The sequence below is a fragment of the Stegostoma tigrinum genome, chromosome 12 (assembly GCF_030684315.1).
Source record: "Stegostoma tigrinum isolate sSteTig4 chromosome 12, sSteTig4.hap1, whole genome shotgun sequence".
NCBI lineage: Eukaryota > Metazoa > Chordata > Chondrichthyes > Orectolobiformes > Stegostomatidae > Stegostoma > Stegostoma tigrinum.
The window spans coordinates 12,715,093-12,741,460 of NC_081365.1; the positions used below are offsets into that span (position 1 = coordinate 12,715,093).

Here is a 26,368-nt window from a genome sequence, read left to right on the forward strand (position 1 = left end):
TCTCCTTACTGACATGAAGCTTACTGATATATATTGAACAGATCAGAATGTCCATTAAACACAACAAAAAGAAGCACTTTAATCCAGTGGAATTTATTAAATTACATTTACAGTTCCATGAAATATCAATGAATAACAGATGATCTCTTCCTTTCTGAAGATCATCACTCACTTGCCAACTTCATCAAATTTCGGTTCTGAATGGTGAAAAAATAAAGACACTTCACTGGAAACATCTCAAATTCTTACTAACAAAAGTTTTTAATCTTTAATACAATGCATGATTATTCCAATCCCCCTCCTTCACTAGTCTTCCGGCGCACTCTTAGGCAGCATCTCACAAAACCATCAGAAGACAGATATTTTCAACCCAAATGTTTGAAGCCAGTTTGCACAAATTGCCTTGATGCTGCTCTGTCGGAATCACAGTAAAAGGCTAAAACTGACCAAAGCCACCCATTTACAGGATTTTTGTTTACAGTCGGTATTGTTCAGAATGCCTTACCTTCAAATTTAAAATCTGGGAATTTGGTGAGGTCTCCTCCCCCATAGAGCCGCTGCAATTTGGCAATCTCATCCTCCATATTCTTCTGGTATTCTGGACCAGCATCAACAGGACCACCTGCTTTCCTGTTTTAATAGGGAAAGCACATCAAATCCTTGCTTCCACACTTTTCTGCCATTGTAACCAATTCACAACTAAAGCGAGATAACAAAGTGTGGGGCTGGATGAACACAGCAGGCCAAGCATCATCTCAGGAGCACAAAAGCTGACGTTTCAGGCCTAGACCCTTCATCAGAAACGGGGGATGGGGAGAGGGAACTGGAATAAATAGGGAGAGAGGGGGAGGCAGACTGAAGATGGATAGAGGAGAAGATAGGTGGAGAGGAGAGTATAGGTGGGGAGGTAGGGAGGGGATAGGTCAGTCCGGGGAGGACGGACAGGTCAAGGGAGCAGGATGAGGTTAGTAGGCAGGAAATGGAGGTGCGGCTTGAGGTGGGAGGAGGGGATAGGTGAGAGGAAGAACAGGTTAGGTAGGCAGGCAGGGACAAGCTGGGCTGGTTTTGGGATGCAGTGGAGGGGTGGGGCGAGATTTTGAAGCTGGTGAAATCCACATTATGTAACCTCTTCTCCATGCTTCTAATCTGCGGCATTACTGGCTCCCAAACAGTGTTAATCACATAGCCTTCTGCCTCCAGAATAAGAACAGTGACTCCAGATACTATTCGACTGTAGGAACCTGGAGGTCAAGACTGTGCGAGTCTGGGACAGGTGGAATGTCCAGAACTTCACACACACTGCAGGCATACACTCTTTGCTCTTCACACCTGCCATCACATGACTCTAAAAGTTACTGGACTTCTTGAAAACATGTACAGATTTACTATGAAAACTCAACAAGATATTTCGCCTTTCCACTATCGAACATGTTTGGAGACAGAGACTGCAGTACAATTACACTGCTTCTGAAACTTACACAGCACTCACAGTATCAGATTGGGTTCAGCGCATTGCACAGCACTAACACTTCCAAGAAAGACACCGCAGATTCAAATTCAAAATATTTCAATGGGATCATTATGTCTCCAAGCAAGTTATCAAACTGAGACCCCTACTAGGTAGACGTAAAAAATCCCTTGGCGTCTTTCAAAGAGCAAGGGAAATCCACCTGTATTCCCATCATTATTTATACCTTGATAACATAGAAACAGATTATTTTCTCATTATCACGCTGCTGTTTGCAGAAGCTTGCTGAGCCTAAAATGAGCTGCCATGTTTCCTACTTTACCACCAGTAACAATTCAAAAATACTTTTTTGGTGAATAGTGGAACAGGCTCAAGGGGCTGAATGGCCAACTGCTGATTCTAAATTGCTTTCCCAAAGTATCCTAAGCTCACAAAACATATGGTATAAAGGCAATTTTAGATTTTCTTTTTAAGTCACTTACTTGCTCTTAGCGTCATAATCACGGATCTTATCAATAAAGAGTTTTTGGATAGGATCGAGGTTCTGGGTCTTGTTAAACACCACAGCAGTGAGCCCAATATTTCGTCGAACCTCGACGAAAAGTGAAGATCGCAGGAGGATGGGAAAACACAACAATCTCTGCAGAATCATGGCGATCTGGTTATGCAAATCCAAACTAACACTGTCGAAAACAAACAGGATTAAACCTCAAAAACAGGCTAACAACGACCCGCTAATCCTTCAAACCTCCTGCCCTTTCTCCCTATGATAGCAACAATCAATTGCAGCACTGAGCACGATCAGCTCACTCAAACCTACTGTTTGATCAGGTTGGACATTTCTGCAGTAAATATTACAGCAAGTGTCGGCCATTTGTCTGTTGGAGTCTGCTCTGCCATTCAACATGATCATGGGTGTTCTCTACCTCAAATGCCATTTTCCTCAAATTCCTCAGTATCCAAATCAAAACTGTTAACCCACTTCTAAAATGATCAATGACTGAATACTCTCCAGGGCACAGTGTTCCAAAGATTAATAAAATATCAAGTGACAAAATTTCTCCCAAACTTTGTCCTATTTTGCTTGACTCCTTACTCAAGAGATTTTCCAATGATTTTCTTTCCATATTTTCTAGCCAGAACCTCCCAGAATCAAGGGAAAGAAATCCTCCAGCTGATACCACCTCTTGCAGCCCTCACTCCTGAGTATCCTCCAGATCCACTGCCCAACCAGTTAAGCCTATGTCCAGATTTGCTCCCCCGACTCTTCACCAGTCTTTCCCCCAGCACACAGACGTCAGCAGAATACTCCTGTCTCACTGCCCATGCCACTCTGTCACTTTTCCAGCCACCCTCCTACAACAGTGTCTCCCTCAGACTATTCTCTCTCCACCATCCCCAGTCCTTTCACTCATACCCCGTAAAATCCTATCTTCCCATCGCCTCTAGTCCATTTCCTGTCTCCTTCCCCTTCCCAATCCCATTCTCTCATCCACTAGTCCATTCTTTCTCTACTCTCCCCAAAGTCGCTTCTCCCTTTCCTGCCATTAAATTCCGCTATCAGTCCACTCTTTCAACTGCCATGCCTACTCCTTCCTCTCCCCCACGCCTACATACATTTCACTCATGCCACGTCCACTTCCCCACTTATATCCTCTCTTCCCCCCATCTACTCCCGCTTCTCCCCTCCTGCCATGTCAACAATCTCTCTCCCCTCCCCAAATGCCCAGCCCCTCATTGTGCACACACCATCTCTATCTCATCCACTATATCTCTCTGTCCACTGTCCCCAGGCCACTACCGCCTCCTTCTCCCTATCCCATTTTCAGACTGTCTCCTGGCTTCTGCCACATCCAAGTTCATGCCTCTCCCTCAAGCACACGCTGCCCCTCTCTCCCCACCTATATGCCCAGGCATCCCCCGATATCCCTCAATTCCGCTCACCCAACCTCGGCCCATTTTCCCTTACCCTCCCACACACACTCAGCACCACCACCTCCACCCCACCAAAACCCCTTCCACCTGCCCGCACCATCTCCACCCTCGCCCCCCCAAAACCCTGCCACCTCCACCCCCCACAAAACCTGTTCCACCTCCCCCAAAAAACCCCTTCCACCTCCCCGCACCACCTCCAACAACCCCCACCTCAAAACCCCTTCCACCTCCCCGCACCACCTTCAACACCTCCCCCCCCAAAACCCCTTCCACCTCCCCGCACCACCTTCAATACTCCCCCGAAACCCTGCACCACCTTCAACAGCCCCCCCAAAACCCCTTCCACCTCCCCGCACCACCTTCAATACTCCCCCGAAACCCTGCACCACCTTCAACACCCCCCACAAAACCCCTTCCACCTCCCCGCACCACCTTCAACGCCACCCCCAAAACCCCTTCCACCTTCAACCCCTCGCCCCAAAACCCTTTCCACCTCCCCGCACCACCTTCAACCCCCCAGCAAAACCCTGCACCACCTTCAACACGACCCCAAAACCCCGCACCACCTTCAACACCCCCCGCCAAAACCCCTTCCACCTCCCCGCACCACCTTCAACCCCCGCCCAAAAACCCTGCACCACCTTCAACACCCCCCCTCAAAACCACTTCCACCTCCCCGCACCACCTTCAACCCCCCACCAAAACCCCGCTCCACCTCCAACCCCCCGCCAAAACCACTTGCACCTCACCGCACCACCTCAACCCCCCCCACAAACCCCTGCCACCTCAACCACCCCCACAAAACCACTTCCACCCTGCCACCTCAACCCCACCCCCCCCCACCAAAACCCCGTCCACCTCCTCCGCCCCCCCCACCAAAACCCCGTCCACCTCCTCCGCCCCCCCCACCAAAACCCCGTCCACCTCCTCCGCCCCCCCCACCAAAACCCCGTCCACCTCCTCCGCCCCCCCCCCACCAAAACCCCGTCCACCTCCTCCGCCCCCCCCCCACCAAAACCCCGTCCACCTCCTCCGCCCCCCCCCACCAAAACCCCGTCCACCTCCGCCCCCCCCACCCACCAAAACCCCGTCCACTTCCACCCCCCCCCCACCAAAATCCTGTCCACCTCCGCACCCCCCCACCCGCCAAAACACCATCCACCTCCGGCCCCAAAACCCTGACCACCTCCGCCCCCGCGCCAAAACACCGTCCACCTCCGCCCCCGAAATCGCACCCGCCCGCCAAAACACCGTCCGCCCCCGCCCGCCAAAACACCGTCCGCCACCGCACCCGCCCGCCAAAACCCCGTCCACCTCCGCACGCGCCCGCCAAAACCCCGCCCGCGCCCGCCAAAACACCGTCCGCCTCCGCCCTCGAAACCGCACCCGCCCGCCAAAACACCGTCCGCCTCCGCCCTCGAAACCGCACCCGCCCGCCAAAACACCGTCCGCCTCCACCCTCCGCCCCCGAAACCGCACCCGCCCGCCAAAACACCGTCCGCCTCCGCCCCCGAAACCGCACCCGCCCACCTCCGAAACCGCACCCGCCCGCCAAAACACCGTCCGCCTCCGCCCCCGAAACCGCACCCGCCCACCTCCGAAACCGCACCCGCCCGCCAAAACACCGTCCACCTCCGGCCCCCGAAACCACCTCAGCCCCCCGCCAAAACACCGTCCGCCTCCGCCCCCGAAACCGCACCCGCCCGCCAAAACACCGTCCGCCTCCGCCCCCGAAACCGCACCCGCCCGCCAAAACACCGTCCGCCTCCGCCCCCGAAACCGCACCCGCCCGCCAAAACACCGTCCGCCTCCGCCCCCGAAACCGCACCCGCCCGCCAAAACACCGTCCGCCTCCGCCCCCGAAACCGCACCCGCCCGCCAGAACACCGTCCGCCTCCGCCCCCGAAACCGCACCCGCCCGCCAAAACACCGTCCGCCTCCGCACCCCGCCCCCGAAACCGCACCCGCCCGCCAAAACACCGTCCGCCTCCGCCCCCGAAACCGCACCCGCCCGCCAAAACACCGTCCCCCTCCGCACCCCGCCCCCGAAACCGCACCCGCCCGCCTCCGCCCCCAAAACCGCACCCGCCCGCCAAAACACCGTCCGCCTCCGCCCCCGAAACCGCACCCGCCCGCCTCCGCCCTCCGCCCCCAAAACCGCACCCGGCCGCCAAAACACCGTCCGCCTCCGCCCTCAAAACCGCACCCGCCCGCCAAAACACCGTCCGCCTCCGCCCTCAAAATCGCACCCGCCCGCCAAAACACCGTCCGCCTCCGCCCTCCGCCCCCAAAACCACTTCCTCCTCCGCCCCCCCCCGCCAAGACGCCTTCCGCCTCCGCCCCCCGCCACGACCCCTTCCGCCTCCGCCCCCCCGCCACGACCCCTTCCGCCTCCGCCCCCCCGCCACGACCCCTTCCGCCTCCGCCCCCCCGCCAAGACCCCTTCCGCCTCCGCCCCCCCGCCAAGACCCCTTCCGCCTCCGCCCCCCCGCCAAGACCCCTTCCGCCTCCGCCAAGACCCCTTCCGCCTCCGCGCCTCCGCCCCCCCGCCAAGACCCCTTCCGCCTCCGCCCCCCGCCAAAACACCTTCCGCCTCCGCCCCCCGCCAAAACACCTTCCGCCTCCGCCCCTCCACGCCCAAAACCCCTTCCACCCCCCCAAAACCCCTTCCACCCCCCAAAACCCCTTCCACCCCCACCCCCCCAAAACCCCTTCCACCCCCACCCCTCCAAAACCCCTTCCACCCCTCCAAAACCCCTTCCACCCCCACCCCTCCAAACCCCCTTCCACCCCCACCCCTCCAAACCCCCTTCCACCCCCACCCCTCCAAACCCCCTTCCACCCCCCCCCAAAACCCCTTCCACCCCCCAAAACCCCTTCCACCCCCACCCCCCCAAAACCCCTTCCACCCCCACCCCCCCAAAACCCCTTCCACCCCTCCAAAACCCCTTCCACCCCTCCAAAACCCCTTCCACCCCCCACCCCCCAAACCCCCTTCCACCCCCCACCCCCCAAACCCCCTTCCACCCCCCACCCCCCAAAACCCCTTCCACCCCCCACCCCCCAAAACCCCTTCCACCCCCCACCCCCCAAAACCCCTTCCACCCCCCACCCCCCAAAACCCCTTCCACCCCCACCCCGCACCAAAACCCCTTCCACCCCTCACACCGAACCTCCTCCCGGTTCCCCTTCTCTCCGCCGGGCGCTCGCGCGCTCTCTCTCTCTGACCTTGTTCTCTGACTGACTCACCCTCAGCGGAAGGGGCCGTCTCCCTACCGAACAAACTCCAGTCACTAACACCGAACCCACACAAACTCCGCACCTTCCGCCCGCCTCCTTTTACCGAATTAAAATAAATTTTATTTAAAAAAATCTCCTGCTGTGTGACTCCGGGGTAAAGGTGACCCGGAAGTATTCTCGGGCGGGGTGACAGGGTCACGGTGTGAAACTCCTCTTCTTTAAAAAAAATCAAATCCCTGGATCCCGCTGGTTCCCGCCGAACGTTATGGAAGCGGCGCAGTGTTTTAGTTTTAATTAAAACCGCATGATTTAAGAGCGGAGGGATTGCGGTTAACCCGGGTCACCCCTGACACCGGAAATGGACGCGCTGCTTCCGGTTGTCGCCAGCGGTTTGGCGCAAGGAAAAAAACAGGAAAGAGGTTCTTGAAGAAAAGAAAGAGGAAAAACAAGAAGACAGCAGTTGGTGAACTGACTGTTACAGAGGGAGAAGGAGGTGAGCTATAGAGGAGAGAGGGAAACAGATGGGGTTGGGAGGGAAAGGGAGGTGTGCGTGAATGAGACTGGGGGTGGGAGGAGAGGTGTGTGTGTGTGTGAGAGAGAGTGTGTCTTGGGGGAGAGAGGGATGGATGTGAGTGAAGGAGAGGTGTGTGTGTGTGTGTGTGTGTGTGTGTGTGTGCGCGCGCGCGATAGAGAGACTTTGGGGGGGGAGAAGGAAAGGAGAGGGGCCAGAGAAGGAAAAGGAAGGGAGAAGAGATGCGAGTGAAAGAGTGGAAGCGAGGCGAGAGGTCGCTCCGAGCTATATTCTGGCCCAGCCTTGGTGGTCACTTTCTGACGGGGAGACAGTGCTTTCTCGGGGGTCAGTCCCCATCTAGTCAAGACTCTGTCCTACTTTTGGGGCCAGTCTTTATCCAAGTACGGAGGTGGCCCTGGGTGCGGGCCACTGCCCCTCAAGAGATGGAAGGACGGACTGCCTTGAGGGGCAGCCTCAATCTAGACAGGAAACTGTCCTGCATTACAATTGGTGACTGTCCAAGTGCGAGACTGTCCTCTGTCTTGAGTGTCTGTATATGATTAGATTGGGGGATAGACCTCCGGGGGGGATGCACAGTATATGTTGCCAGGGCTCAGCGTCCTTATTGATGTTTGCCTGCTGAGCTCAGCATCTATCTCCGTGGATCGTGCATAACCTCCCAGGACTCAAAAGCCTTTGAATTGGCTTTCACTGATTTCTGTATTCAGAGGTGATTTGCTTTGAAATTACTGCTCTCAAAGCACTGTATGAATGTAAGCCTTTCAGGGTAAGCGCCCACGTGTGGAGTTTATCCCTCAGAGTGCATTTACTGCTATGTCTGTATAAGCCCATCTTCGGTTGTCTAATTACATGGGGAATTGTCCCTGGGATTAATCCCAATTTTCTGTTGTACATGTGGTAGGTGTTTCTAAGGTTCATCCCTCGATCATTTATTAGGCCCCTTCATGTGGGTTATTGTTCTCGTTGCCCTGACTGTAGAACAACTGGTGATGTTCTTTCTATGTGTTTTAGTGTTCCATATACTAACAGTGATAATGCATAGCTTGGTATCCTTATTCTGATTAATAGAGCAGATTTTTAGTCTCTAAGGTTTGAACGCTTATTGCACTGTGTACTTGGTTACTTTCTGATCTCAGGTTGTGATCTTGCTGTCAGTGTGGTTAATATTAAATTTTTGTATAAATTGATTTTTTCCAAGTGGTATATTTGGCTTTGGTTGAGTCACAGGTTGGGGATATGCCTGAATTAAAGGTTCGTATTGTGCTTTCCTAGAAATGTGGGTACTCAATCTGTACTGACAGAAAAGTGAAAAATAAGGAAGTAGGAGAGAAAAGTGGAGAGATGATATTGTGATTGGAAGCCTGTGACTAGTGGAAAACCTCAGGGGCTGGTGCTGGGACACATGCTGTTTGTTCTTACATTAATGACTTGGATGTGAATATAAGAAGTGTGATTTGGAAGTCTGCAGATGACACAAAAATTGGTGTTGATTGTGAGGAGTATGGTCTCAGGCTACAGTATGGTATTGATCAGCTGTTAAATTGAGCAGAGCAATGGCAGATGGAGTTTGATAAGCACAAGGGGATACATTTTTGGTCTAATAAGGGAGGGTATGCAGCATGAATGGTAAGTACCTAGGGAGTATTGAGGAACAAAGCGACCTTGGTGTACAAGTCCATTGATCCTTGAAGATGCCAATGCAGATAGACAGGTTGGTGAAGAAGACATAGAATGTTTGCCTTCATTAGCCAGGGCACAGAATATAAGATCAAGAAAGTCTTGTTACAACTTTGTAAAGCATTAATTAGGCCACAGATGAAATACCATGCATGGTTCTGATCACACTATCGGAAGGATATAATTGCACTGGAGAAACTATGAGGAGATTGACCAGGATGTTGCCTGGAATGGAAAGTCTCATGAGAAGAGATGGATAAGCTGAGTTTATTTTTCTTGGGGCAGAGCAAGCTGAAGTGGGGCGATCTGATTGAGGTATACAAAATTATGAGACTTAAGAGTAGATTGTGAGAATCTCTTCCCCGTGGCAGATGTGTCTAAAACCAGAGGGCTTAAGTTTAAGGTGCGGAATAAGTGGTTTAGAGACGAACTGAGAGAAAGAAAATGCACCCAGAGATATATGGAACGTGCTGCCTTAGAGGATAGTAGAAGCAGGTACACTTGCAACATTTAAAAAAAAACATCTGAATGAGCACTTGAATTGCCAGGGCATTGTCAGCTGTGGACCAAGTGTGGGTAAATGAGAATAGTGTAGTTTGGTACTTGATGGTCAGCACAAACACGGTGTGCTGAAGGACCTATTTCCAAGCTCTATGATTCTTTGATTCAAACCTGATTTAGTTAAGTAACAGAGTCTATTGCTAAAGCTGACTGTTGTCCCAGGATTCCTGCTCCAATCCACTGCTCACTGCAAGGATTTTGATTTGATTTATTTGTTGTTATGTGTATTTTGTTACAAAATACAATGAAATGCGTTGTATAGTGTCGCCACTCTCCGGTGTCATCCTAAACCACAGAAAAACGGATATTCTGCGTGAATGTAGGGTGTAGGAAAGTTGTGGCTTTAAGGTTGGTTGGCTCGCCAAGCTGGTTTGTTGTTCCATTACCATGCTTGGTAACATCCTCAGTGGCTTCATTGGGAGAAGTTGCAGAGCAGTTCTCCTGCATTAAGGATAATTATTTTGTTGAGATATCACAGACCACTTCACACCAGTGGAACCATTCCTGAACAGAAAGGTATAGTCTTGGAATCTGTAGGGACCACTTGTCAGGAAAGGAGAAAAGATCTGAGTCTTGAAATATGTGGGCTTGATGAAATTATCTGAAACTGATTTAATCCAGGATCAAGCTGAACCTGAAATAAAGGTCAAGAAGTGACAGTGCTGTTGATCCTTAGCTTGTTGCTGATTATCCCTGGAGGATCATAAGAGAAGTTCAATTGGGGAAGGCACCAAGCACAACAAGAGACTTCAGTAGGAATATGCAGGGGTCTGAAGTATAATTCATCCATCCGACTCACCAAGAACCACTGTAGGTGACAGTCTGTTTTCCATGCAGTGGACTTCATTGCCAATTAGAGTAAAAAGAAGTTTCATCCTAAGTCCTATGGATGGCCTAAGAAGATCTGACACTGTGCCTGAACCTCTGAAGCATGAAAATAGCTGATTCATCAACAGCTGGGCATCATTAAAGAGTAAATTCTGAGACCTGAAAGATTGTTGGGAAACTTTAGCAGGAGGTTAAGCACGAACAATAATTTTATTTCCCAGGATTTTGTGCCTGTATGACCATGTCCCAAAGCAACATGCGGATATTGCTGAAGTTTGATGCATCCAACTACGGTGTGTGTTCATGAAGTGATCAGTAACTTTCCTTGTTCTGATGAATTACGCTGCGTACCAAATGTAGCACACAACGTTCCTTGAAACTGTTGGCATGTCTGCTAATGCAGAGTCTGTGGCGGGCATGATACTCTAGTGCTTCAGACCAGAAATTTCTCAGTGGACTACCACCACCTGGACTGACTCATCAATGGAATTCGCAGGGTGACTGCTATTCTTCACGCTCCATGGCCAAAAACTTCAATGCAGCACTTTACCTGGGAGGCTGATCCTGAGGAGCCAGAGTATTTGCAGTTTTCGCTAGTTAAACTCAAGTGCATGTTTGTGAGCCCAAATACTTTGGTCTTGCGAAACTTGTTAAATTCTCTGGACCCATAAAGCAAGATCGGCACATGGTGAATGGAAACTACGACACAAAAGCTGAGGAGTAGAAGTAGACCATAACAGGCCATCCTGCTTGTTTGGCCATTTCATACAATCACAGTTGATCACAAGTTTCAACTCCACTTTCCTACGCACACTCCCTGTACTGTTGATTCCAAGACACCAAAATCTATCTATCCCAGTCTTCAATAAAATCAATGTTGGGGCATTGACAACCCTCCATTAATAGTAATCAGTTGCATTAACTTGGTTTCAGCACTGAGTTTTTTTTCATCTTTACTGGACATGAAGCTCAGAGGAACAGAGGGATCTTGGGGTGCTTGTCCACAGGCCCGTGAAGGCGGCGCACTGGTTAATCAGTACTTAGGAAGGCATTGCAGGACATTTTGCATTTATTGATCATGGGATAGATTATAAGAGCAGTAAGTGTTGGAACTGTATAAAACTTTGGTTAGGTCATGGATGGAGTACTGTGTGCTGTTCTGGTCACCGTACTCTGGGAAGAATGTGATTGCGTCGTAGAGGGTACAGATTCACCAGGGTGTTGCCTGGGATGGAGCAGTTTCTCTATGAAGAGAGGCAGATAAATGTGGGTGGTTTTCTTTAGATCAGAGAAGACTGACAGAGGACCTGATTGAGGTATATAAGATAATGAGGGACAAGGACCAAACGAATAGAAAGCAGCTGTTTCCCTTAGTTGAAGAGTCAGTAATAAGAGACATAATTTTAAGGTAAAAAATGGAAGGTCAGAGGATGTTTTAGGAAAATAATTTTCACACGGATGGTGGTGGGAATCTGGAATGCACTGCCTGGGAGAGTAATTGAGGCAGGAAACCCCTCAATCTTCAAAAATGAATGAGTACTTGAAATGTCATAACATTCAATGCTATTGAGCACGTGCGAGAAAGTCAATCTGGAGTAGATTTAGAGTAGTTTGTCCATGCAGAATCAATGAACTGAATTGATGACAGCACTTGTATGACAGCTTTCATGGTTCAGTGGTGAGCTTCCACTTCTCAAATATCCTTGCTTACTCAGAATACCACCTTGTGAGGTTGAGGTATTAGTGAGAAGGAGACATTTGAGCCTGCAGCTGTATTACAGAGCTGTTCCATGCATCTGAACAATGCTGTTGGTATCTTTCTACTTGCATAAAATGATGGACATTGAACAAGTCTGTCAGGGATCAAATAGTTTCATAACTTCCTCCAGGTCATTAAATTCGATGCTTTAAGGAGAATTTTTGTCTATCTTGTTTTCTTTCTTCTTTCTGCAATGCACTAGCTAATTGATAGTTGAAAAAAAATGGCCTGATACCATCTCTTGTCAGTTGATTTTGGAGGAGTTTTGTCTGTGTACCTGTATACCTTTTTAAGAAGGAATTTTGTGTTTGTTCAATATTTATACCATTAAATATGAAGAATGTGACAAAGCCATTGCATATAGAATTTCAAGCGGAAGTGAAGAAAGAAGAAAAAAGAAAACCCTGCACTCTGGATCTTACACCCTTGTGGGACATGGGTTCAAGCTGCTAGGAAAACTGATGGCAATAAATATGGGCAGATGCTTTCCATCCTGTCCAGATGCTTGTCTTTCAAAAGAAGTAGCTACAGTGAAAATGGATGCACTGGCAGTTGTCTTCGAAAAGTCCCAGAAGACTTCAAAACTGTGAATGTAAAACCTTTGATTAGGAGCAGAAGGGGACGAAAATCTCAGGCAAATATGGGCTAGTTAGATAAACAGTGCTATTGGAAAGATGTTAGCGTCTGTTATAAAGGATGTAATCACAGAGAATTTAGAAATACATGATATGAAACAGAGTCACCATGGTTTTTTTGGACCTTCAGGTTCAGTGGGTGATAGGGAAGGCAAATGGAATGCTGGCCTTTATTTCATAATAAAGTGTCATAGAGTGCTTTTGTTTTTTTGAGACACAAATGAGGAGGAATTTCTAGTCATGAACCTATAGATTTCTTCATTTAAGAAGGCACTTGAGCTGGATCGTTAAGTGTATTCAAGGCTGAAACATACAGATTTTTCCTTTCCTTCCTCTTCCGTTTCCTCCTCAATTGTTCCTGACTTTCTTTAATGAAATGACTTATGGATATTCAGGGTACCTTACCATTTCATTCAGGCTGCTTTTGCTCTCCCACCCCCTCCCTGCTCTCCTTGTTTGTATTAACCGTGACTCAGTGGGTAGTAATGTCAGCTCTGAGTCAGAAAGTTCCGTGTTCGTATCCAGCTCCAAGGAAGTGGAGCGCACCGTCATCTAGGCTGACACTCGAGTCCAGTGCTTTGGGGATGTGGCAATTGTGCTTGTTTCAGATGAATTCTACAAAATCCATGTTTGCCTGCTCAGATGGATGTACAACATGAAGTTACTTCGAAGAAAAACAGGAAATTCACAGCAATATCCTGGCCAATATCTTTAGAGTCATGCACGGTGGCTCAGTGGTTAGCACTGCTGCCTCACAGCGCCAGGTGCCTGGAGTCGATTGCCCCTCGGGCGACTGTCTGTGTGGAGTTTGCATATTCTCCCCGTGTCTGTGTGGTTTTCCTCCAGGTGCTCCAGTTTCCTCCCACAGCCCAAAGATGCGCAGGCTATGTGGATTGGCCATGCTAAATTGTCCATAGTGTTCAGGGATGTGTAGTTTAGGTGGATTATGAGGGATGGGTCTGTCTGGGATGATCCGAGGGCCATTGTGGACATGTTGGGCTGAAGGGCCTTTTTGCACACTGTAGGCGTTCTATGGATTCTGTGGATACAATCATACAACTCAGAAATAGACCTTCAGAAACAGACTGGTCCAGCCAGTCTATACCAACCATTGTCCCAACAGCCTGCTCCTGGCCCAAATCTCTCCAAACCATTCCTATTCATGTACATATCCAAATGCCTTCAAACGTTGTAATTGTACCCACATCCACCACTTCCTCAGGAAATTCATTTGTCATGTGAAAAACCCTCTGTGTTTAAAATAAAAAGGCCTCTCATTCTTTTCTAAATCTCTCTTCTCTCACCTTAAAAATGGTCTTGAAATCCCCTCAACCTCATGCACCCCAGTGAAAAATGTCCCAGCCTTTCTCTATGATTCAAATCTTCCATACTCGGCAACGTCCTCGTAATTGTCTTCTAAACCCTTTCCAGCTTAATAATATGCTCCCTATAACTGGGCAACCCAGAAGTATTCAAGGAAAGGCCTCATGAACGACCTGTACAACCTGAACATGCCTTCCAACTCCTATATTCAAAGGACTGTGCAATGAAGGCAAATGTACTAAATGCCTTTTTAACCACCCTATCTTATATGTGGCTCAAACTTTCAAAGAATGATGCACCTGAATCCCTAGATCCCACTGTTCTACAACACCACCCAAGGCCCACCACTAATTGTATAAGTCCTACCTTTTGTCCATTGTACCAAAATGCAATTATTTAACACATTTATCCAGATTGAACTCTATCTGCCATTTTTCAGCCCGTTGACGCATTTGATCAAGACCGTTTTGTAATCTTAGAAAACCTCCTTTACTGTCTGCTATGCTACCAGTTTTGGTGTCATCCATAAATTCACTGTGCCATCTATGTTCTTATCCATATCATTTATTAAAAATAATAAACAAAAGAGAACGCTGAACTATTCCCCACAGGACATCGTTGGTGACAGGCCTCCAGCCCAAAAAGCATCCCTCCCCTAAAACCCTGTCTTCTGCCATTAAGCCAATTCTGTATCCAGATGACAAACTCACCCTGAATACCATGTGACCTAATATTACTGAAACTAATTCACTGATTAATATCTTTAGAGGATTTTGTTGTACTGAAGCTGACTGCTGCATTTCCAGTACTGTAATGGTGACCGTGGTTCAAAAGTTTTCCATAGGCTGTAGAACACTTTGGAATGATCTATGGTCTGGAAAGATTATTACATAACTACAACTGGTGTCATCCCACTCAGCCAGATGTCTTGCTTCATCTAGCAGTGGTTTGTTTTTCAGTAATTTGAAATTACTCCAAATCTAGTCTGTAGTCTACTGCACAAAACGCTAGTGCAGCCTCACTTGGAATGTTGCGTGCAGTTCTGGTCGCCCCATTACAGGAAGGATGTGGAAGCATTGGAAAAGGTGCAGAGTAGATTTACGAGGATGTTGCCTGGCCTGGAGCAAAGGCCTTATGAAGAAAGACTGAGGGACTTCGGTCTGTTCTCATTGGAGAGAAGAAGGCTAAGAGGGGATTTAATAGAGACATACAAGATGATCAGAGGATTAGATAGGGTGGACAGTGAGAGTCTTTTTCCAAGGATGATGACGTCAGCTTGTACGAGGGGGCATAGCCACAAATTGAGGGGTGATAGATTTAAGACAGATGTCAGAGGCAGGTTCTTTACTCAGAGAGTGGTAAGGGCATGGAGCGCCCTGCCTGCCAATGTAGTTAACTCAGCCACATAAGGGGCATTTAAGCAGTCCTTGGATAAGCAGATGGATGATGATGGGATAGTGTAGGAGGAGGGGTTTAGATTAGTTCACAGGTCAGTGCAACATCGAGGGCCAAAGGGCCTGTTCTGCGCTGTATTGTTCTATGTTCTAGTCCATTCCCTCTGTGTGACAGTGATCACCCTAAACTGTAATAAGCCCCACTTTATCTGATTTTTTTTTTTTGAAAATCTCAACAGGGGACAGTTGGCTTTGTGTTAGTAGCTTTCTTACGCTATAAGATTCAGCACAACAGGAAAAAATGGCCAGCTTAGAAATAACACTTGCAAAGGCTGTGGTACAGATCTTCCATGAGCTTTCCTGTCTGCTGGAGAGTGAAATTAAATAAAGCAGAAAGAGTATAGTTAAAATACTGTAATTATTTGAAGTTATGCTTAACAGCAAGTCAAGTGGCTGAAAAGTCCCAACTCCATAAACAGAAGTCATGTGTTTGAATGCAGTAACATTTGTCACATTTTTGACCAACTCACCCAGTGTGTTTCCTGTGTGTGGGAGTGCAGTCAGCATGAGTTGAAGGTTTCATTGCTGAAAGACACCAATCACATCAGCTCTCACAAAGTTCTTATCTTTGTATATTGGCAGCACATTTTATAGAAGTAGAACTAATTGTCTCTCAAAATAGTGGCAAGTATCTTTAGGACAACATTGTAATGATCGGGTTGGTAATTTTACTGTCTAATTTCCCACTTGTAAAGGTGTAATAGTTCTATCTGTTAACCTGGATCCTGGACAGTAATAGTTACTAAACACATTTCTGCAAAGGTTTGACTTTTATAAATGTTATGTTACATGGTGCACTAATGCACTATTGAGTTATGCTTTTCTGTGCAGCACCGAAATTTGTCCCCACATACTTGCTCATTGCATATTAAGTGTATGTGGCACAGGACATTATTGTAAACTGTGTAGTAAAAAGCAAAATACTGCAATTGCTGGAAACTGCAGTTATGTTGTCTATGTCTTGTCATTTAAGCCTTAGATCTATGCTGCCTAGTACTGCATTTGATCTTGGGCTGTTGGGGTGGAAGAGCCCATATTCTCAATATATGTATATGAAATGAAAACAGAACCAATATTTCATCCTGACTGATAAACCGATTGATCATTTAATGTGTTTTGTGTAGCAAGGTCTTTTCTTTACTTAACAGTAGCAAAATAATTTAATTTGATGAATGAGAATTGACGGACATTTATGCCGAAATGTTTTCTATGCTGCGTGGGCCTGCTGTGTTCATCCAGCTCCACACTTTGTTATCAATGAGGTCAGTCTGTGAAGAGTTACAGGTAGGCCAAGTTGATGGGCAAAAGCTTGGCAGAAGAATTATACTGTGAGAACATGTGAACTTAACCATTTTGACAGAAGCAACAGAAAAGTAGTATACTATTTAAATTAAGAAAGATTACAGAACCCGAAAGTGTGGAGTGAATTGCAAAGGGTTAGTGTATGGGTGCAGCAAGTGATTAGGAATGCAAATGGAATATTGTTGTTGGTTGCAAGGTGACTGGAATTCAAAAATAGGGAAATTTTATTGCAGCTATAGAGGGTTAGTAGTTAGACCACATCTAGAATCCAGTATACATATAGAGTATGGGCTTGGCAGGACTACCCTATGAAGAGAGATTGATTTGACTGGGCCTGAATTCATTAGAGTTTAGAAGGATGAGAAGGATCTGATTGAAATGGATAAAATTCTAACAGGGCTGGACAGATTAGGTGTAGTAAGGATATTTCCCCTGGTTGGGGAGTCTTGCATTAGGAGTCACAGTCTCAGGCTACAGAATAAACCATTTAGGAAAGGTTTCTTCACTGTGGGTAGTGAACCTGTGGAATTCTTTACCACAAAGTTGTGGAACACTGTATTGTAGAAACAAATCAGTTATATTTTAGATTTTAGAAACATCAGGGGTATATGGACAGCATTGGAAAATAGCTGTGAGATAGAGAATCAATCATAGTCATATCGGATGACAGCGCAGGCCCAAAGGGCCAGTGGCCTAGTCATGCTCGTAGCTTCTACAATTTTGGTCGTCTAGAAGCAATTCAGAGAATGCTCACTCATTCCTGGAATGGAATGTGTGTCTCAGGAAAACTGCTTAAATGAAGAAAAACTGCTGAAAGGTGCAATGTAAAGGGACTTTGATAGTTGTGCATGGAACACAGAAAGATAGCATGCAGGTAATCAGAAAGGCTAATGGAATGTTGGGCCTTATTTCAAAGGGGTTAGGGTATAAGAATAGAGAAGCCTTGCTACAACCATATAACATTCTGGAAAGACTGTCTGGAGTACTGTGAGCAGTTTTGATCCCTTTATTTATGAAAAGTTTTTATTTCAATGGAGGCGGTTCAGAGAAGGTTCACTAAGATGATCCCTGGTATGGACAGATTGTCTTCTGAACAAAGGCTAAACAGGTTCTGATTCATTGGAATTTAGAAGGATGAGAGGTGATCTCATTGAGATATGTAGGATTCTCAAGGGTCTTGTCAGTGTAAATGCTGAGAGGATGTTTCCCTCCATGGGGCAGTCTAGAACCAGAGGGCATAATCTCAGTGAAGGAGTGCCAGTTTAAGATTGAGATGAGAAGGAGTTCCTTCCTAAGGATCGAGTCTTTAAAGCTCATTGCCACAGACAGTACTGGGGCAGATTTCCATTGCACATTTAAGGCTGAGAAAGATAGATTCTTAATCAGGGTTACGGGGAAAGACCAAGAAAGTGGACGTGAGTAGTGTCGGTTCAGCTGTGAATCTATTGAATGGTGAACCAGACTTGAGAGTTGGATAGCCTATTCCTGTTCCTATTTCTAATGATCTTATGGTCACTTGTCAGCAAACGTCTCTTCTTGAGACTTTATGATGAGGGGAAGGGCCATTGATGAAGCAACTAAAAATGGTTGGGCCTAGGACACTTCCAAGAATAGCTTGACTAAAATAGTTGTAATCTTGCATCTGAAGTTGTGTTTGAAAAGTAAGTAATTTAATCAGGTTCTCCTTGATAGTGCAACTATTTTAATGCATTTAAAGCAGTATATGAATGAAAGTAGTTGCAAAAATGCTGAATTTGCATGATTTTCTTTTTCTTCTCCCACCCATACCCTCCTTCTAGAGTTTTATCAGGATCATTTGCCAACCCTTTTCAGACCTGGACAGATCGACGTCCCAGTTTGATATAGTAAGTCTGCTAGAAAGCATTTTGTTGTGTAACCTTTGTCTTTATAATGGAATCTGTGAAATTTGTTTTATGCGCCACAATGTGATTACGGACATCTAATTACAGGAACAAGTGATCGATAAGGGTATCGCTTCCAATAAATTTTTGCATCTAACTTGCGTAGCTTGATTTTCTGCCCAATGCTGCAGCACTGCATCAAACGACTGTGCTACAGCTAAACTGTGATTTTGCTAAGTGCTAATAAATCACTTGCTCTTGTCATTGCACCTCCTTGGGTGTAGATGGCAGCCCTGACTTCAATAGCTCTTCCAGCTTGCATGACTTAAAAAGCAGAAACAACTAAGTTTCCATTTATATCGCAGAAATTATTTGTACTCAAAGTAGCTCTATAATACGTATTTCCTCAGGTGTTCTGATTATGTAGTTTTGCACACTTATGATTAGCATAAAAATTAGTGGGAGGTGATAGAATTTCTACAGCGTGGAATCAAGCCATTCGGCCCGACAACTCCACACCCACACAAACAAAAACAAAGTTGCTAGAAAAGCTCAGCACGTCTGGTAGCATCTGTGAAGAAAAAAAATTAGAGTTAATGTTTCGGATCCCGAGAGCCTTCCTCAGAACTCTCACCAACTCTCTGAAAAGCATCCCACCCAGGTTCACTCCCCTACCCTGTCCCTGTAACCCTGCTTTTCCCATGGCTAATCCACCTAATTTACACATTCCTGGACACAATGGACAATTTAACATGGCCAGTCACCTAACCCGCACATCTTTGGCCTATGGTTGGAAGCCAGAGGACCTGGAGGAAACCCAGACAGACTTAAGGAAAATGTGCAAACAACACACACTGTTGTTCAGATCCCTGACGCTGTGAGGCAGCCACACTAACAACTGAGCCACTGTGTCGCCCACGTCCTATTAATCCAGATAATGTTCTAGGCACCCGGGATCAAATCACACCACGACACATAGTGGAAATTAAATTCAATAAAAATCTGGAATTAGGTGTCTAATGATGACTGTGAATCCATTGTTGGTTGCCAGGGAAAAACCCACCTGGCTTACTTCGGGGAAGGAATTTGCCATCCTTACCTGGTCTGGCCTACATGTGACTCCTTGTTGACTTGTAACTTCCCTCTGGGCAATTAGGGATGGGCAATAAATGCTGGCCTAGCCAGCGACGCACTCATCCTGTGAATTAATAAATTTTTTTAAAAAGGCCTGCTTTAGGGTTCTTGTGACACAGTGGCAGTGCCCCTGCCTCTACCTGTGGGCCTGAAGTCCTGCCTACTCCAGAAATGTATCATAACAGCTCTGAATAGATTAACTGGGACAAAAAGACACCAACAGTGTCTCATTACAGCACTAAAAAGATGTCCTGTTGATTTTCATGTGCCTGATCATCCTATTCCATTGCCTAGAGGAGAGAAGTTAGCAGGGCCACTTGAGTCCTGTGTAAATGTCTGAGAACACAGTCTGCATAAACATTAACCCATTGTAACATCGGCTGTGCAACTGCTAGAGCAGCAGTCCCTTTTTTCTCCCCATTCTTTCATGGAATGAGGGTGTTTCTGGCAAGACTAGTATTTGTTGCCTTGCTAACTACCCTTGAAGAGAATGACTTGCTAGACCATTTCAGAGGGGAGTTAAGAGTCAATCACATTGCTGACCACATTGAGAGTCTGGAGTCTTCTGTTAGTCAGACCAGATGAGGATCCCAGATTCCTTTCCTTTTAAAAATTGGTTTACCAATAATCTGGTTTTTAATGGTAGTCGATGATAGTGTCACTGATGGTTCTATGAAACAAGCTTTCAATTCCAGATTCATGAATTGAATTGAAGTGCCACAAGTTGCCCTGGTGGCATTTGCACTGACTTATCCCAGCGTATTAGTGGCAGCATATGGATTATTAGCCCAGTGGTATTACCACTTTGCTTGCCACAATTTGTTATTGTGTTGTTGCCTAAGCCTGCTGTTTGTGAGACAGTAATTTAGAACTGGCTTTAAAAATACAATGGCATCTTTTATAAAGGTTGCATATTCATCATTCCGAATAGTGTCATTTGACAAATAACATTATCAATGGCACATGTTTTTGAGCACATGAAGGATTATAGTATTTAGAGACAATTGCATTGAATTCAGTAAAATTATAGTCATTTGCTAGACTATCCTTTTCTTGCCTCCTGATTCCTGTGTATTAATCAGTGCTGCTATGGTTAATGATCTTAAGTTTTGTCAAAGTTGCAAATGCAACATCTTCTGTAATTTTTTTTATTCATTTGTGGGATGCGGACGTAGCGGGGCCAGCATTTATTGCCCATCCCCAGTTTCAGTCTTCCCTTCCTAAAACATTGGCATCAGCGTTCCTGGTTTTGCTCCTACATTTTAATTTGTTCGGCATTGATCGAGCAATGCACTTTGGCCCATGGAGTATGGTAGTATTGGAGGCAACCTGTATATTAGGCTGTCAAAAGCCAAAGAAAATCTAGGTATTACTTAGTCTACATGCACGATGCATGAAGACTGAGGAATGTGCTGTACTTTTATTGTGAATTAGTTTAGATAATTTTAAGTTTGCAAATGGAAGGAATTCTTCAGGATTTTATACTTTTTACAATTACTGGGTCAAACTGGATTTGATTAGCTGACACTTTCAGTTACTATTGTGCATTTATATCGCTTGTATGATGTTTAAGTTGAGACAGTGGCAAGCAGTTTGATGCATGAACCTCCCAATACTGTCTTCAGTCCTAATTTGCCGCCATAGGTTCAATTGAAGAGTCTCACCTGACTCCTTAACTTGCTTTAAAACTTTTCAAAATGGACTGACCACCCGTGCACTTCCAACATTTTCAATTTTTACACTATTTCTCATTGCTTGCTTGGGTTTTTTGTTTTGAATTGTACACAAATTTCTCAATGGTTTACGGTTGCAGCTCTTCTGTCCAGGTTAGTGCTTTAGTATCAAAAACAGAAGTGGCTGGAAATGGTCAGCAGGTCTGGCAGTACCTGTGAAGAAAAAAAAAAACCAGAGTTAACATTTCGGGTCTGGTGACGGGTTCGGAGGAAGGGCCACCGGACCCGAAATGTTAACTCTGGTTTTTTTCTTCACAGATGCTGCCAGACGTGCTGAACATTTCCAACCACTTCTATTTTTGTTCCTGATTTATGGCATACGAAGCTTGTTCAGTTTTTTTTGGTGCTTTAGTTTGTGCATTTATAATATGTTTTGTATTGAAAAGTCTGTCATATAACTGAAGCTTAAGGAAACCACTTATTCCTGCTCTCACACAGGATTCTAGCACAGAAGCAAGCCATTCATCCTAACTGATCACTACTGGTGTTTACACCACACATGCTTTCTTTCATTCCACTTCATTTATCACAATTAGCTCATCCTTCTGTTACTTTCTTCCTTATGTGTTTACCCAGCTCCCCTTTAAATGCACCTTTTGCTGTTTGCCTCAACCATCCTGTGCGGTGGCAAGTTCCATATTCTATGAACACACAAACGAGAGTAGGCCACTGAGCTTCTACTCCACCCATTCAATAAAGTCACGGCTGGTCTGATTTAACCTCAATTCGGCATTCTTGTATGTACTGCATTTTGAGGGTGGGAACTCCAAAGACACTCAGCCCTCTGAGAGAAAACAAATTTTCCTCATGCTAGCTTAAATGCATGCTCCCTTATTTTTAAACGTTGATCCTTAGTACTTGATTCTTTTACGAGAGAACAGCCTTTTTTACATCCACCCAGTCAAGTCCCCTCAGGGTCTTATATGGTTCAATTGAGTTGCCTCTGACTCTTCTAAATTCCAAAGGATACAGGCCTAGCCTTTCTAGCCTTGCCTCAAAAGGCAATCCGTCCATTCCAGATAAACCTTCTCTGAACTGCTTCCAACACATCAACATCCAAAATATTCCAACCGCACTCGGTACATAAACGTTTCTCCTGAATTCCCTAACAAATCTGTATGTGCAGTCTATTTAGATCATCTCTCTACTGACTGTAAGCTTTGCCAATGAACGTTGTGGAGTCGTCTTTATTTTTCTCTCATCCCATCAGAAGTAACTTAGCTTTACGATATACTGAATTAGTTGCTCCCCTTGCTTCAAGGCAGTTTTGAAATTAAGAATGAAACGGTTACTTTAAAAAAAAAACTGCCATTTTTTTTGCTGATACTGCTGAGTCACCTCAAGTTCCAGCACATTCATGGTTATTTCTAAGGGTTGAAGGTAGCATTTGGGGAAGTATTAAAAATGTAAACCAGGTTTGAAAATTAAGGAAAGACATTATTGTAAAATTAACACAAAGTTTGATTGCTGGAAAGATGTGTGAATTGATTATGTTGAATATGGATTTCATGTTATTCCCCTTCCCCAACGCCATGGTTGATTTATGTGTGCTCATCACCCGAGTTCAGTGTGATGCAAAGAGTGATTGACCCTTTATAAAGCTACATACTGACATTCCCCATGGAGAGAAAACATAACTTAGAAGCCATAAACTGCACTTGGGAAAACCTTTGTTTGGGTTTGCCAAAGAAAATCAGGCCTCTTGTTGGTATCCAGCCACAAGTGGAATGTACTAAAACTCACAACCTAGCTAAATGACCTGTATTGATCCTTGTACTCAGTCAATATGTACTTGTGCACTTTCACATAAAACAAAAGCAATTGGACTCGAGAACTCTAGTTTCTTTGTCCACCCTCTCTGTGCTTTCTTAAAACAAGTCAGCTGTGTGGTAGTTAATTATCGCATCAGATTTATTAGATGGGTTAACATTGCACAGTGTTAGAGATTAACCCTGTGATGTTTTGCTCTGAATTGCTAATCCAAACATTGGATAAGCTTGATGTATCACCAAGGAATCTTAAGAGACTGCTTTTCCTTTTAACCATGTGGTATAATTATTCAGAGAAGTTTTCCATACAGGATTTGGGCTGTTCTGCTGAATAAAGACCTGGAGGTGTCTAATTTGTTAGAAGGTACATTTTTTTTAAAAAAAGTGTGCCTAAATCTCGTTGATGTGAGCACCTGTCTGGCAGTCAGCTGGATTTTGTTAGAGACATGGTTGTGTGAATTACAAAAACAGGTTGAGAATGTGACGAAAAGAGCAGGGTGTTGGCGATCCATAAAAGATTGCAGTTTATACAGTTAGTGCAGATCTTTAGATGTGTAGGCACTTCACCATCTGTTTCTCTGGTTAGTGAGACAGCCTCTCTGCTTACATCATAGTACCAAAACATTGACATTTTCCTGTTTTTATGTTACATCTACATTGCGATTTAGGGTTAATTTAAAACTGTTAATCCCTCTTTCCACATTCCAGGAAATTAAAAACAGTTGAAGTGCTCCAACTGTAACCCTGGATAACATCAGGTAACTTCCCACAGGTGAAAATGCACTTGCTCAATCTGTGTGACTGATTGCCGAGCTAACCACTGCCTTAAACCATGAGCATCTTGTTAGGTTCGGGAACTTATTTTTAAGCCTCTTGTGACAATTTGCTGTTTTTAATATTTTGGCAAGACAAACAGCAGCTGCCTGATGTCAGATTAATGACATCCATCTTAAAAAAAAATTATTGTTGTTTGGTTTCGTATTGGGGATTTGCTGTGAAACAGCAAAACAAGTTTGAAAATGCCTTCAACCTCCCTCCAAGTCTAGGCCACTGGTTAAACAATACTCTATCCAAGGTACAAAAATATAAATAGTTGCATTTTGTCTGAAAGTGTCTTTTTGAAGTTCTGTTTTTGTTCACTCCACACACTCCCAAAATAATGTCAGTATATGAATACGCCACGTGATCTAGTGCCATCATGTGCCAACTGAAAAGCTTGCATTTACATAGCACTTTTAATGACATTGAGACATCCTAAAATGCTTTACAGCTAATTAATTACTTTTTAGATGCAGCCACTTTTGTCATCTGGGAAGCACTACTGACTTGCACAAGCGCAATGTGATTATGGCCAGATAATCTGTTTGTGTAATTTTCGGTGAGGGTTAAGTATTCACCAGGACACTAGGGATAACTCCCCTGATCTGCTTCAAAATAATGCCACAGCATATTTCACATCAATTTTAGAGCTTCAGTTTAGCATCTAATCTGCAAAATTTGTATGAGTAGTCATGTGTGGAGCATAGACACCAAAGAGCAACTTGCAGCCTAAATCCAATATGAATCAGCACCTTGAATACGAAAATAGAGTTGTGGAGGACAGGAAATGAAATAATGCTGTGGACCAAAACTGCTACTTCAGTCATTTTGACAATTCAGTTTAATTTTGCAGGTTCCCAAACCCTCACGTGCTTTACTTTTCAGATTAATTGTGCAGAACTTTCTTTTCTGAAAAATGTCTTTCGTTTTATTTTAAACACAGATTGTGAGTTCCACACCCCACAACCATGACGAAGAGATCAGCAGAGATAGAAATAGAAATAGATGGTGAGGAGAAGCGGCACTGCACGGAGGAGAGGTATGCTCAGAAATGTTACCACAGGCGCCACCCTCTCAATGAGCTTATTGTTCAGTGCAACTGTTTTTGAAATTTGTAAGAATTTCTTTTGTTCACTGATGTTGTTTTCCTTGGAGCAATAGAATGTTTTTAGTTTTCAACCGCATGGAGAGAAACTATCCGTGGCTGGACAGGGCATTTTTAGCAACAGCCAGAACAGAACCAGTACAGTTAGATGCAGGCTTGACCAAAACCTCAGAATTATGGTTTGTTGCCCAGGGATAATTCTGCTTTGTGCACTAGCCTGTTGATTTAGAACACATTAGAGACACATTAGTGAAAATTAGAGACCACTTTTGTGCTGTGGACTCTGGTCATAAAACCAAATTAGGAATTCCCACAAACCTTCTTACTAACTACTTTTAAAGTCTGGTATCTTCACGTGATTAGAGTCAGTTCTCATTTATGAGTGATGTATCTTCTAAGAGTTTTTGTTAAAGCCTTTGGTACCCTGTTCAAACATTGGAGTATTTAGAATATGCTCCCTTGTGGACAGAAGATTGATGGTTGGATTGATCCAGATGTTTAAAATTGTATAAGAATTTATTGGTGCAAGGAAACTATATCCTGTCTAATAGGTCAATGTGAGCACTTATGGGCCCAACAGCTAAGGAAGGATTTGCTGGCCTTGGAGGAAGTTCACAAGAATGATCCCAGGAATGAAGCGTTTGTCATATAAGAAGCGTCTGAGGACTCTGACTGTGGACTTAATGGACTTCAGGAGGATGGAAGGGATCTGACTGAAACTTAACAGAATACTGAGAGGCCTGAATAGAGCGGACATGGTGAAGATCTTTCCTGTAGTAGGAGAGACCCAAGTGTATAGCTTCACAGTGACAAGATGACCCTTGAGAACTAAGATTAGGAGGAATTTCTTCAACCAGAGGGTGGTGAAGCTATGGAACTCATTGCCGCAGAAGGCTGTTGAGGTCAGGTCATTGAGTGTCTTTAAGACAAATAGGTTTATGATTAGCAGGGGGAACCAGGGCCACAGGGAGAAAATAGAACAGAGCTGAGAAACATATCAGCCATGATAAAATGGCAGAGTAAACACACTGGGCCAAATGGCCTTATTCTGCTCCAATATCATATGATTTAAATCAAGAACCAGGCATCATAATCTTAAAATAAGCACTAGACCACAGGGACTAATCAGAAGATATAGAACATAGAACATAGAACATAGAACATAGAACAGTACAGCACAGAACAGGCCCTTCAGCCCACAATGTTGTGCCGACCATTGATCCTCATGGATG

At 45.4% G+C, this 26,368-nt stretch overlaps 3 protein-coding genes across 7 annotated transcripts in view; 2 read left to right on the forward strand and 1 right to left on the reverse strand.

The window, feature by feature from the left end:
• Positions 1-77: 77 nt before the first annotated feature.
• Positions 78-6,826, reverse strand: atp5pf (ATP synthase peripheral stalk subunit F6). Of its 5 annotated transcripts, none has more exons than XM_048541421.2 (4): positions 6,632-6,826; positions 1,951-2,151; positions 506-630; positions 78-197 (listed from the first exon to the last, which is right to left on the reverse strand). In XM_048541421.2, exons 2-4 carry the CDS (start codon positions 2,118-2,120, stop codon positions 169-171), a joined length of 324 nt encoding a protein of 107 aa, XP_048397378.1. In that variant the 5' UTR covers positions 2,121-2,151; positions 6,632-6,826; the 3' UTR covers positions 78-168. The 5 variants fall into 5 exon arrangements, with proteins under 5 accessions (XP_048397378.1, XP_048397374.1, XP_048397375.1 ...); XM_048541417.2 differs by having other exon boundaries at positions 6,653-6,825; XM_048541418.1 differs by having other exon boundaries at positions 6,577-6,652.
• Positions 2,119-10,965, forward strand: LOC132210428 (basic proline-rich protein-like). Its single transcript, XM_059650052.1, has 5 exons — positions 2,119-2,129; positions 3,924-5,669; positions 6,958-7,136; positions 7,883-7,941; positions 10,915-10,965. Exons 1-5 carry the CDS (start codon positions 2,119-2,121, stop codon positions 10,963-10,965), a joined length of 2,046 nt encoding a protein of 681 aa, XP_059506035.1.
• gabpa (GA binding protein transcription factor subunit alpha) overlaps positions 6,983-26,368 on the forward strand; it is a 57,515-nt gene continuing 38,129 nt past the window's right edge. Inside the window, exons 1-3 of the mRNA XM_048541416.2 lie at positions 6,983-7,136; positions 18,514-18,579; positions 24,975-25,070. Coding sequence (XP_048397373.1) covers positions 25,000-25,070 — 71 coding nt within the window. The 5' untranslated portion in view covers positions 6,983-7,136; positions 18,514-18,579; positions 24,975-24,999. The remainder of the gene's footprint in view (positions 7,137-18,513; positions 18,580-24,974; positions 25,071-26,368) is intronic.

Bases quoted from the DNA above. Each gene is read 5' to 3' on its own strand.
- LOC132210428 (XM_059650052.1), top strand. The intron at 7,137-7,882 runs GTGAGCTATAGA...TTCTGTATTCAG, and splicing joins TGTTACAGAGGGAGAAGGAG to AGGTGATTTGCTTTGAAATT. The intron at 7,942-10,914 runs GTAAGCGCCCAC...GGACCCATAAAG, and splicing joins ATGAATGTAAGCCTTTCAGG to CAAGATCGGCACATGGTGAA.
- atp5pf (XM_048541421.2), bottom strand. From the start codon at position 2,120: ATGATTCTGCAGAGATTGTTGTGTTTTCCCATCCTCCTGCGATCTTCA. The intron at 631-1,950 runs GTAAGTGACTTA...CTATTAAAACAG, and splicing joins GATTATGACGCTAAGAGCAA to GAAAGCAGGTGGTCCTGTTG. The intron at 198-505 runs GTAAGGCATTCT...TTCACCATTCAG, and splicing joins CCCAGATTTTAAATTTGAAG to AACCGAAATTTGATGAAGTT.